Below are 13,364 nucleotides of genomic sequence, written 5' to 3'. Positions count from 1 at the left end.
AAGAGACCCAAAAATATGATGAAGAAAGAAAAAAAGAAAAAAACAGTGAAAACATAAATTATAACGAAGGAAAAAAGAAAACCGAAATCAGTAATGAAAAACTAAAGGAAAAAAAACAAAGCTAAGCGAGAGAACACGAGCGACTGCCCTAATGGGCCGGCCTGACTCAGCGAATACAAGCTAAATACTCTCAAGGTTTAAAATAGATGGGGACTGATATATTCAGGATACAAAGTTCAGGGTTCGATTTAGTTTTCATCTACAACTTTAAGATTTATTTTAGACTTTTCCTATACGAAGTTCAGGACCACGTAATTGTGTAGTAAGTACATCCGTTGCTAATGAAGCTGCTGCTGCGCTGGTCCAAGCCTAATCTGACAGCTACCTTTCGCTGAATGACCACCGTAGCTTGCAAGATCAGAACTCAACTCCCCGTCCCATCACAAGCTAATAAACCACCCATCGTCCTCCTCCTCATCTATCCCGAGTCCCGAGCTTTGCCTCGCCTCGCCTCGCCTCACCACCACCCAGGCACCCACGGCCATTTGCATCTGTTTGGGCCGAGACCTGAAAGCAACCGAAAACACACAACAATTATTGCCGCCCTGCCCCTACACGGCTACATCAGAACCTGCAAGTGCCTTCCTGAACCGCTGGCGATGCAATTGATACCGCCATTATCGCCTCATCTCCACAGCGGGGCCTTTGTCTCCATCCCCAACCTGTGCTAATCAGCCTGCCCTCTCCATCGCACCGGTCGGTTCAGTCTAGTGGAGAATGTTCTGGAGAGATAGATGTTGTCGTTGGTTGGGTTTGGAGGTGGTGCGCTGCTCACCCATGGCGAAAACAACAGGCGGATTGGTATCAAGTGATGAAAGAAGCAGGCAGAGGAGGTTTTGATACAGCTACAAATTGTTCATCCACGTGGAAGAGTTTCCTTACACATGCCTGTACCAATTGCAATCACTTCTCTTTTTGTAACTGTGAAGCAAGAGGTGAAACTCTACTTCTTAAACGAAGCAGAGCTGGCCACATATTACCTGAACTCCCTGGAGATTAAACCTGACAACTTTATCTCTCAACCAAAGTGCTAGAGTATAGCAAGCAAAATAATAATTAAAATGGGTCTCAAAACCTCAGGTTCATCGCTCACACCTACCGGTCAAGTCAATCATTCAGTTAGGTAGGACTGAATTTCGGACTAAAAATGGAGGAAGGAAGCAACTACTACGGTCTACAGCAATGCCTGAATCTTTGCCTCAGGTGCTTCTGCGCAGCACTCTCTATACCAGCCTGTAGTCTGGATCTTGTTCAGCATCTTGCTAGCTTTTGTAGCTGTAAAATAATGGCACCTGCAATAGTTATCAAATTGCAAAATGTTGCACCTGGCACAGAATGGAAGCTACTGCTTTAAATTTTCCTCTTTGTATCTGTGAAGCAAGAGGGAATATGAAACTCTATTTGTAACCACCTGTCAAGTTCGTCGACGTTTCAAGTAGTAAAACAGAGTTGGCCACATATTACCTGAACTCCCTGGAGACTAAGTTTCATGAGTTTAGCTCCCAATCAGAGTGCCAGAGGATGACAAGCAAATGAATTCAGGACTACAGTTGTTTTTTATCAGAATATTAGGCTCCCTTTTTTAAACCTTTTTCTACATTTTCTTTTCTGTATCTCTAACCCACGAGTGTTGATCACAATCGGTAGTATAATACTCGGTACTTCCACTGTAAAGAAAAATAAGAATGTATAGATTTAAAGTAATGATCTAAACGCTCTTATACTTATTTACAATGGGAGTATTTATCTAACTTCATAGCTGCTGTAAAATAATGCTAACTGCTCCCTACTTCCCACCCTTTGCAAGTGGCTACATAGAACAAAGCTTTCAGTTTTGTCTCTGGGCCATAGCATGCCGTCTACAAAACCATATCTCTTTGGCCTTTAGGTAAAGTCCGTTGGCTACCCATCAAGCAAGATTTTAATATGTCACCCTCTATCGTTTTCAGATCACAAGAACGGTGGATCTAATCATGATGCCTGCCAAAGTTAAACAGTAACAAGGCCAAGATTAATTCTTGAGCAATAGATGATGTGAACAGCATTTCCCGTGCACAAACGCAGTGTCCTTGGAAAGAATTTTGAACAGAGACTTGGCATCTGTTATGAAGACACCATGCTTTTTAAATAAATCTTTCATCAAAAGATGATAACTGAAGTTTACACAGACATAACGAGGGGAATGGAAAGGAATAACAAACATGGCATAATAAAAATTACAGAAACACACGGACGCCTGCTAATAGTTGCCTCAAGTTGCAAAATGTTGCACTTGGCACAGTTCTTCTCAACAAGATTGCTGCTGCGGCTGCGGCTCGCCTTGCCAAGCCCAGACTATGTCCTTCAGCGCCGGCCTCATCTCCTGGTTAAAGACCCTCTGGTACTCCAGAGTATCGCCGTTTGTCTTCTTCAACTCCACAAGATGGAAGTCAGGGGTGACCTCGAATATCTCGGCATCAATAGACATGACGCCTTTCCTTCCGGGCTTGGAGCCTTCCATCTTCAACATGCCACCATCCTTCTTGACGAGCTTCAGCTGCATGCCCTTTGCGATGTCCTCGATCTTTGACACGATCGTCGAAGCCGAGTTGGTGGATGTGAACTTGGACTCCCTCTTCTTATCGTTGTCCTCAAACATACCGGAGAGGTCGAGTCCAGTTGAGAGGGAGATTATATCAAAAGCATTCATGTTGGAGAGCTTCTTTGTTTCTTGTTCCTTGCCTTCAATTGCTGAGTTGCTGCTGCTCAAGGAATCAGAAGTTGCAGTCATGTCAGAAGCAGGAACGGCATCTTTAGCTTGTAAATTGTATCTGAGCAGCTTTGCATCCAGGCCCTTCCTGAACCAAGGATGTTCCATGATTTTCTCAATCGAGATCCTTGTGCTGGGGTTAGGATCAAGAATCCTTAGCAGAAGCCTTCGGATATCTGAGGAGAACCAACTCGGGCATTTGAATTCTGCTTTCCCAATCTTCTTATACATGTTCATCAGATTCTTATCCTGGAACGGGAGATACCCAGCCATAAGCACAAAGAGGATCACCCCACAGGACCAGATGTCAGCCTTGGCGCCATCATAGCCTTTCCTATTGATTACTTCAGGAGCAACATAAGCAGGCGTGCCGCAGGATGTGTGGAGCAGCCCGTCAAGCCTTCTGCATTCAGAAATGGTGCTCAGACCAAAATCTGAAACTTTCAGGTTGCTGTTCTCATCAAGAAGAAGGTTCTCGGGCTTCAAATCACGGTGATAGACGCCCCTGCTGTGACAAAAGTCAACTGCGCAGATCAGCTGCTGGAAGTACTTCCTTGCAGCATCTTCCTTGAGCCTTCCTCTCTGAACCTTGTTAAACAGCTCACCGCCCTTGACATGCTCCAACACAAAGTAAATCTTGGTTTTGGTCGCCATGACCTCATACATCTGAACAATGTTAGGGTGCTTGACCAGCTTCATCACAGAGATCTCGCGCTTGATCTGGTCCGTGAGCCCGCCCTTCAGAACCTTCTCCTTGTCGGTCACCTTGATGGCGACGCTCTGCGAGGTCTCGATGTTGCGGGCATGGTAGACCTTGGCAAAGGTCCCCTGCCCGAGCATCTTCCCCATCTCGTACTTGTGCATCAGAATATTCCCCTTCTGCTCCCCCATGATGGCAGGCAGGCAGGCAGGCAGACGTACACAGAAAAAAGCAGCAGCGATCCCGGGAGCTTGCAAGGGAACCTGCGGGCGCTGGATGGCCTCAACCGTCCCCTCCGAGGTGGTAATCTAAGATGATGGTTGAGATGCCACGTCGAACCCCATTGTGCAGAAGCACATGGAAGAAGAGGTGCGCTGTGTGGTGCTGCGAGGCGGTGTCATCAAGGTCAATCAAAGCAGAAAGTGGGGCGGCTACCCTGCCGATTCCCTCGCAAGGTAGCTCTCTAGCATGCAAACACATCTCTCTGCATTCCCTAAGATGGTTCCTCCTTGTAGAAATCAAGATGCTGCGAATCACAAGATAAAAAAAAGCACAACGTCAGGCACGCGGATTTCTGCGGTGAAAGGCAAATCCAAATTGGAAGCTAGTAATTAGAACGCATATGTCTACGCAGAAGAGGAAAAATAGATCTCTTGCACGTACACGGACAAAAGCATATGCGTACGTTCCTCTTACGGAAGATGGTCAGAAACGAACGAAATCTAACTTTCCATGGCAAGTCGATCGACCTCGATCTCTCTCTCTCTGTGGACGCACTACCGCGGAGCCTAAAGCTATCGCTCAGCCGCCGAAAATGAAGCGGCAGCGCCGGGAAACGCGCGTGTGACCAGGGAGACAGGCGGTGCAATCGACACGAACTGAGAAAGGAAAACTAGCATCCCTATTAATCCGTGCTACTCCTGAATAGCCGAGCCGTCTCTGGACATCATCAGAGTTGGCGCACATACACATACACATACACATACACATGAATCGAGAGGCAGGAACGGGGAGAAGCGAGCGAGTCCGTACCAGATCCCGGCGGCTGGCGACGGACGCGAACGGAGCCCGCAGCAGCGCGGCGGTGGGTCGGATCCACCGCTCCGCCAAGAAGCAGCCCTGGCGAGATGAGTAGTCGCGAGGAGGAGGAGGGCGGCGGGGTACGGAAGGGAGGAGGGCGGCGGGGGAGTGGTTGCGTTGCAGCAGATTTGCGGCTCGGGGTTGGGTTGGGAGGTCTGTTTCTGTTTCTGTTTCTTTTTCTAGAGGCCGGCGTGGTGAGGTGCGAGGGAGTGCGTTGTGCAGCGAAAGGTTAAGCTTGAGAGGCGGCTCCGTTTTATACGCGGCGGGGGCGGCCGGGCCAAACCCCCCCTCCCGGCACCCGCTAGGGATGGATCCATTCTCGCAGAGAGATATTCCTCCCTCTCCCGACCCTCACCGCCCACCCACCGCGCGCCGCTGTGGGCCGGTAAAATTACGCCGCGGCGGGGCCCACCAATAATGCGCTGGCCTGTCGTCTCTCTCTCTGCCGCGACGGACGGACGGACGGACGGACGAAATTAGATCGGCCCGTTGCGGTGCACCCTCCCAGGGCCGCCCTCCGCCGTCCGTTCGGCCTACCGGACCGGGTTTGGTAGGCATGCATGCGTGGTTCCCGTGCCTGGCGCTCGTGTTTTGGGCGAATCATGGCGCTCCATAATCGATTAATCGTAGGGTCATAGCACATAGGAAGATCTTTTTTCACCCGCCGCTGTAAATTACTAGATTTTGGAGCATATAGGGAAAGCATCAACGGCGCAGATCGTGGATGGCGATCTGCCAGCTTTGAAACAACGGGAAACACTATAATCTAGCAGTAGTATCATCCAAGGTAATTACTACTTTAAGATTTCGCCGGCAAGAGGAGCAAAGAGTTGCAATGTACAGCGTGGGCGTTCACCGCATGCAGAAGCGCCACGGCCCGACGCGCAGCCCTGCTGCACCGTCCGATCGGCGCCGTGCCTGAGGTCACGATGATGCCATGGCTAACATGCACCGGGTCGTACGGCCCGTCGCGCGTTAGAGCATCTCCAACAGCCGCGCGCTTCGGCTGGTTTGTCGCGTCGTGCAGCGCTGGCTCCAGCAGCAGCGTTAAAATGCACAACGCGCGTCGCTCCAGCAGCGCGCGTAAAAATGCAATGAACATGTGAATTTGACACAAACAAGTTGATGTATAAAAGTTCATGCCCACAAGTTCATCCAACCAAGTTCAAAATGCAAACTAAAGTTCAAGACATATAAATGAAAGACACATCACTCATCATCTTCCTCGTCTTCGTCCTCATCTTCCGAAGACGATTCTTCCGCCTCCGTGGATGAATCTTCCTCCCTAACCTCATCACGCACCGCATCACGTGAAGCTCCGACGGTGTTGGCAAGATCTTCAACGGCATCTTCATGGGAATGTGTCTGAGGAGGCACATCGAAAGACCTTCCACCCATGGGCGGAGGTGCACCCATGTCTCCCATGAGAGAAGCAAAACTCATGCCTCCCATGGCGGCCATAGCGTCGGAGGGTGCTCCAAAGCCACCCATGCCTCCCATGGCGGCCGGAGGTGCGCCCATGCATCCCATGGCTCCAAAACCACCCATGCCTCCCATGGCGCCGAGGCCACCGCCACCCTGCAAGCTTCTTTCCCTTCGAGCTACCGGAGCCGTCCGCCGCCTTGTTCTTCTTCTCGGAAGTTTTTCCCTTCTTCGGCCGTGCCGCATTGAGGAGCTTCGACGGTGCGGCGGCGGCACGGGACAGCGCCGGCGCGACGCCACCCGTCGCCGTGGTCCGCGGCGGCAAAAAGAAGCTCGCGCGAGGCCGGCGGTGGCGACGCCAACGCTCCCCGCGCTAGGGTTTTCGACGGCTGCGGCGGGAGGGGGGGCTGTACAACGGGGTGGCGGTGTGTGCGTCCATGGATGCGGTGGCAGGGCGCCGGCGACGGCGCGCGCGGTGCGTAGGAGGAAGAGGACACGAGAGGAGAGACTTTCGCGCGAGCGCTCGAGTCTGGCGCGCGCGGAAGCGAACGCCCCAAATACACCGCGCACGATTGCGTTTCGTCCAGCACGCTGAACAGCATATGCTGCGCGCGCAGTTTTTACACGTCCGATGAAGCTAACCGCCGTGTTGCGCGCGTGTTAAAACTGTTTTTTTTTTACGACGCGGCGCTAGTATAGCGCGGCTGTTGAAGATGCTCTTAAGTAACTATTAAAAATCTCCATCCAAAGGAAGTTTTGTCACTGAGGTTTGACGTGGCACGTGCGAGAGATGGAAACACGAACTGGTCCACCTGCAGCGTAGCCAGCCATGTGCAGACCGCCCCGCGCTTCGCCGGCGATTCGCATCACCGATGCGATGCGATGCGCGCAGGAAGGAAGGAAAGCGAGTGGGAGCAGGAAGAGGCCAAAGCAAACACACGGCGCCTTCCCGTGACCAGCTGTAAAACCTCACATCCCACTCCCATCCCAGTTAAGTTAGGCACGAAAAAAGCGTCACGGTCAGGGCCAGCAAACGTACAAAACCGGCAGGAAAATCAGACGTCCAATCTCCTCCCACGCTCGTAAAGTTGAGGGCTTCTGCATAGAAATACAATAGTGGGCATTATTATTATTCCGGTGGCGGCTCGTTTGGAGCCTTGCCTCGCCGGTTGCAGCCCATGCATGGCATCAAGAGACCAGAGGCATATATGCAACGATATGCATGCATGTTTTTTTTTTTGAGTGTATGCATGCATGTGTTGTTGCTCCATCCGTCTCGCGAGGCTCTTTCCAACAGACGGGGGGCAAGGGCATGCAATGATGCTATACCTATCCTATAATATCTTGGCACACAGAGTGGTCGATGCTGCTGCTAGTATTTTAGCACGAATTATGGAGGCTAGAAAATTTGTCAAATTATGCGTCGCCCGGACGGACGGCTAGGGTGGGCTAGGCTAGAGCGGAGCAGGCTGCTTTATGGAGAGCCAATGAGACATATGCGTGCACTAGCTACTCCCGCGGCCTGGCCAAGCAATGCATGTGTGGTGTGGTGGTGATGGTGATGATGATGGTCGTGGTGTACGTTCTTCATGGCTTCCTACACCTGTCCTCCGGTCCAGTCGGTGGCTGCCCCAGCCACAAGCCCTCATTATTTAGAAAGCTATATTTTCGGTGAGGTGGCGTTTTAAGAAACATTCTCTTTTCCACGAGAATGGCTTTTTCCCTTTTCCGATTTGCCATCGACTATGCATGGGAAGGAAGGAAAGTTCCATACCATATGTAAGTATGTGTTTTGCAGCAATCCACACATGTTTTTTTTCGAACTGTGGACGATCTTTTACTAGATGTGCTGCATGTTGTCTTGAAAGCATGCATGCATGACTCGTGTTAATTAACAGCAGGGCGTTTTGTTTCTGTGGCCAAGTTTGCCCGAGTTTTTTTGAAGGTGCTGTTTTTTCCTGATTTACAAAGTCAAAGTAGATACCTTGTCGTTGATAAAAACGTCGGACTAGAGGTGCTAAAGAAGCACCGACACGCCAACAAAGTTATCAGTCAGACGGTCACCCGGACGAGAACCGGTGTTTTGGTCATGACCAAGAAATTGGCGGGGTAAATTTTGTTGGCCATCCAAGCATATATGGCATAGGTATCTTCACTCCCATCCGCGTCGGAAACACAAAGCCTGATGGTATATGGCCCTTGGTGGTATACGTACGTACATCGCGCCCGTGAAGAAGTTGCGTGCCAAGCGGTAGAGAGTTTGAGGTGGCATGTCGGTACGTGTACCGGCACTAGCACGCGAGGGCGTTGGCGTTGGCGTGGCGTACTAATCAAAGCAGCTTTTTCTTTGCGGGGTCTAACCAAAGTAGCTTAACCATCACTGATGACATGGTCTAATCGATAGTGGGGCTCGTTCTATTCATTTCTTGTACGCTCTGCTCGTCCAGAAATCCAGATCGGTTGCCAAAGCCGTGACGACTAGTAAGGACGAGCTAGCAAGCTAGCTGTTGATCATCAATTATTAGAGGCCACGGATCGGAGATGGAACGCAGATGCGAGGTATCTTCAAGGAAGGAAGAAAAGATGCAGATGCAGATGCGTTAGGACGTCACGGGCTCGGTGTCTTCTTGCGGAACACCGATCGAGTGCAGCTCCAGTATATATCTGCATCGAGTGATTTAAAAAAAAACATGGATGTCTAATGAAAAGTACGAGATTTTGATTGGTTTATTTTTCTCGATTTTATGGTTCATGCGGTGCATATATTCAGCCAAGAGAATGGCTAGGTATTTCTTTTCCGATTTGTGAATGACTATGGAGACGATTTTTATTTTTTGATATATTTTGTGGCAACCCACACACTATTTTTTTAGCTTGTGCAGAAATATTTAGTTGGGCTATATATCATGCCTTGAAAGGATTGTATTCAAATGAGTGATGAGCATTTTCACTGCCCCGTGAAGAACTTAGCAATGCGAATTCTCAAATCGTCTATATGTTTCTTTTACAGGTAGTTTGGACACTTTTTTGCCATCCAATACTGGATGGCGAACAAGTACCAGAGGACTGGTTCAGACATCCAAATTCCGGCAAACAAGAAGCAAACTTGGAGGAGCTTTGGGGTAGTCCAGATATCCGTCTAGACAACCAAAAGACACCGCGTCGTCAGAAATATCCGGACGTCCACTCTCACTGCCCCCCGTGAAGAACTTACGTGCAAGCCATAGTACATGGCTCGAGGTGGCGTGTCAGTACGTCTACCAGCTTGCACTAGGACCCGAGGGTGTTGAGTGTGGACGTAGTACCCAAAGTAGCTTAGCAATCACTACCGATGACATCGTCTAATCGTGGGATTCATTTCTTGTACGCTCTGTTCGTCCGGGCCGGGGTTGGTTGCCGAAGCCCGAGCTGTAAACCATCCATTATTTGAGGCTACGCACCATGGAGCGCATATGCGAGAGGAAGGAAGAAAAGAGACGCAGATGCATGCGCGTGCTGAGACGTCCCGGCCGGGCTTGGTGTCTCTCGCGGAACACCGAGCGTGCAACTCCTGTATCATCATTGTACGTATCAATCTAGACGTACGTACGTGGGCGGTGGTGTCACCGTAATCATAGAGGAATTAATTGTACCTGCATGTGAGTGCAATGCATTATTGCAAAGCACCGGGGCCCGTGCATGAAGGGCCGCGTGGCCATGCCACATGCCATGCGTACGTGCTAGCAGGGTGTGCAAGCTTGGTGGATGCTTTGCGTGCATAAAAAACTTGGCTAGCTTCCACGGTGACTTGCTGTCTGTCCACGGTGAAGAAGAAATGTGCCAGCAGGGCAGACACTGCGGTTTAACTACGCTGGTGAATGGCTTCCATGCGTGGCCGCACCGCATATCTGATTCTTTCCTTTGCGGGACGATGTAAGCCACGAAAGATATATGGACGATCCAGTGAAGATCGACACGTACATAGACACCTTTGCTTATGTCGTCATCGGGTCGCTAGGTTACATCGATCGGCAAACGTAGGGTTTGGATTATTCTTCCTCTCTCTCAGCGGAACGGGACGCGCGAAGTGGCGACGCCCACACAGAGACGATGTCTGCAGTGCTCGTTAAGCTAGCCATGGAGGAATCCGCCGGTCAATGAAAGGATATGCGTGTGCATTATTGGAGTTGGATTCCTAGGGCTGTAGACCGGCCATGAACATGGTTGTCTCCCTCCGACGCTTGCCCGTGGTTGGTTTAAGTTGAACTCTCTGCCGCCATTGCCGGTCGACACGCGGGGCAGACGTCTCCCTCGCGCACGCTCGCTCGCCGCCGAAGGCCGCGTCCTGATTCCTCCGTCCTCAACATGGTGGACGGATGGACGCGGTTTAACCGGGTGGGTTGGGTGCAAGCCGGCCGCCCTCAACATGCATGCATGTGTGCTGCTACGCAGAACATGTGTATATGCCGGAGATTATTGATTGCTTACTTCTTTGCTACGTAACGCGGAGCACATATTTGCTACGGAGACAATGGTCGACGGACGGGGTCAATGGCGGCATCTGGGTCTCCGGTAGATCATCTCCAACAGTCGCGCAATGCCAAGCTTCACAAGACGCGTTAAACTACAGCGCGCGTCAACAACCGACGCTTGTAATATATTTTAAAGATAATATCATGATAACTCAAACATTAAAATAAGACATATCATAGTTTTAAATCCCCAACAAAGTTCATGACATAAAAGATCAAAATCATGCCACGCACTGGTAGAAAAAGAGGCTTCCGTCCAGCCCCATAAGTCGCGACACTGTAGGAACCGCGACTAATGATTTCTTTAGTCGCGGTTCGGCAGACGAACCGCGATCAAAGGCCTGGGCCAGGACGCTCGGTGGCCAGCTGGTGCACGTGAGGGGCTTTAGTCGCGGTTGGCCAGGCCAACCGCGACTAAAGGTGCCCAAAGGCCTTTAGTCGCGGTTTGCCATGCCAACCGCGACTAAATCTCCTCCCCTATAGATACCAGTTCAGCACACTCACTTAGCCATTTGGTGCCACTTCTCTTCACAAGCTTCACAAGGGGGTGTAGGTTTGCTTTTGGTTCCTCTTATGCACACAAGGTGTTTGATGAAATGCCCCAAGAGCGTGAAACAAACATGATATGAAGTGTTGGAGCCACACTTGAGGTTCCTCATTTATTTTTTCCTCCTCGATCGCGGTTAGCAACTTGAACCTTTCATGCATGTGTGTCATTGATAAAATATGCATGTGTGTTGTTCATTGTTTAATTTCTATTGTTTATAGCTAGTTAGTTTAACAAATGCATGATGGTTAATTATATATTTTATATTATAATAATGCAGATGAATCGGCAATGGATGTACGGTAACCGACTCTCCCGCGAGTTCACTACGGGTTTGAAAGATTTCCTCGTAGTGGCTAATGCGAACAAGCAGAAGGGTTTTGTTATCTGTCCATGTGTTGACTGTAAGAATCAGAAGGGTTACTCTTCCTCAAGAGAAGTTCACCTGCACCTGCTTCGGCACGGTTTCATGCCAAACTATAATTGTTGGACCAAGCATGGAGAAAGAGGGGTTATAATGGAAGAAGATGAAGAAGGGGATGATTTCATGGATGAAAGCTATCTTGCTCATTTCGGTGATACTTTCATGGAGGATGCTGAAGGTGAAGGGGAAGGTGAAGGGGAAGGTGAAGGTGAAGAAGAGGCACGTGATGAGACCGTTGATGATCTTGGTCGGACCATTGCTGATGCACGGAGACGCTGCGAAACTGAAAAGGAGAGGGAGAATTTGGATCGCATGTTAGAGGATCACAGAAAGTCGTTGTACCCCGGATGCGATGATGGTCTGAAAAAGCTGGGCTGCACACTGGATTTGCTGAAATGGAAGGCACAGGCAGGTGTAGCTGACTCGGCATTTGAAAACTTGCTGAAAATGTTGAAGAATATGTTTCCAAAGAATAACGAGTTGCCCGCCAGTACGTACGAAGCAAAGAAGGTTGTCTGCCCTCTAGGTTTAGAGGTTCTGAAGATACATGCATGCATCAACGACTGCATCCTCTACCGCGGTGAATACGAGAATTTGAATGAATGCCCGGTATGCACTGCATTGCGTTATAAGATCAGAGGCGATGACCCTGGTGACGATGTTGAGGGCGAGAAACCCAGGAAGAGGGTTCCCGCCAAGGTGATGTGGTATGCTCCTATAATACCACGGTTGAAACGTTTGTTCAGGAACAAAGAGCATGCCAAGTTGTTGCGATGGCACAAAGAGCATGCCAAGAAATATGTTCGTAACCGTGCTAGGCCAGAAGGAAGCATCGCCAAGGGCTATGGAAATGAGGAGGTAATTGAGTTTTGTGTTGACTTTGTTCCTGACCTTAAGCTGATTGGTCTTCCTCGATCGCGGCACGAGGGAAGACTAAGTGGAAAAGGCACGATCGGAAGGAAATCAACGATATGTATGGACGGCCATTCTCTCACTGAAGCACACCACACTGTATTGACCAATTCCAGCTTGGTGGCTCCGTACTTTGAGAAACACAAGAATATTTTACGCTCGGACAACCCAGGGAAGCCTGAATCCTGGATTGGGAAGGCCCACATGGAGACTTTCGGCAGTTGGTTGAGAAAACATTTAATGAATGACAATGATGTTGTAGATCAGCTGTACATGTTGGCCAAGACACCATCTTCGACTATAACGACTTTCCAAGGGTACGAGATAAATGGGAATACATTTTACACGATCGCCCAAGATAAAAAGAGCACCAACCAAAACAGTGGTGTCCGCTTTGATGCAGCAACCGAGAATGGGCAAGAGGTCACATATTATGGTTACATAGAGGAGATATGGGAACTTGACTATGGACCCTCCTTTAAGGTCCCTTTGTTCCGGTGCAAATGGTTCAAGCTAACAGGAGGTGGGGTAAAGATGGACCAGCAATACGGAATGACAATGGTGGATTTCAACAATCTTGGTTACCTTGACGAACCATTCGTCCTAGCGAAAGATGTCGCTCAGGTTTTCTATGTGAAGGACATGAGTAGCAAACCGAGGAAACGGAAAGATAAGAAAACGATCAGTACATCATGCGATGATCCAAAGCGCCACATTGTTCTTTCAGGGAAAAGAAACATCGTGGGAGTGGAGGACAAGACAGACATGTCAGAAGATTATAATATGTTTGCTGAAATTCCGCCCTTCAAAGTGAACACCGACCCAAGCATTAAGTTAAATGATGAGGATGCTCCATGGATACGGCACAATCGTAAGCAAGCAGGGACACAAGGGAAGAAATGATGTGTAATAATTTATTGTACCAAACTTTGTTGAATGGATCATGTGAATTATATTAC

At 49.5% G+C, this 13,364-nt stretch overlaps 1 protein-coding gene across 1 annotated transcript; it reads right to left on the bottom strand.

The window, feature by feature from the left end:
- Nucleotides 1-2,161: 2,161 nt before the first annotated feature.
- On the bottom strand, nucleotides 2,162-4,884 carry LOC123424719 (CBL-interacting protein kinase 2-like). Its single transcript, XM_045108389.1, has 2 exons — nucleotides 4,542-4,884; nucleotides 2,162-4,035 (listed from the first exon to the last, which is right to left on the bottom strand). Exon 2 carries the CDS (start codon nucleotides 3,698-3,700, stop codon nucleotides 2,348-2,350), a length of 1,353 nt encoding a protein of 450 aa, XP_044964324.1. The 5' UTR covers nucleotides 3,701-4,035; nucleotides 4,542-4,884; the 3' UTR covers nucleotides 2,162-2,347.
- Between the last annotated feature and the right edge of the window lie 8,480 nt (nucleotides 4,885-13,364).

Source organism: Hordeum vulgare, chromosome 2H (genome assembly GCF_904849725.1).
Source record: "Hordeum vulgare subsp. vulgare chromosome 2H, MorexV3_pseudomolecules_assembly, whole genome shotgun sequence".
In the NCBI taxonomy this organism is placed as follows: Eukaryota; Viridiplantae; Streptophyta; class Magnoliopsida; order Poales; family Poaceae; genus Hordeum; species Hordeum vulgare.
The sequence above is the reverse complement of the archived record's forward strand: the minus strand, read 5'-3'. Positions and strand labels throughout refer to the sequence as shown.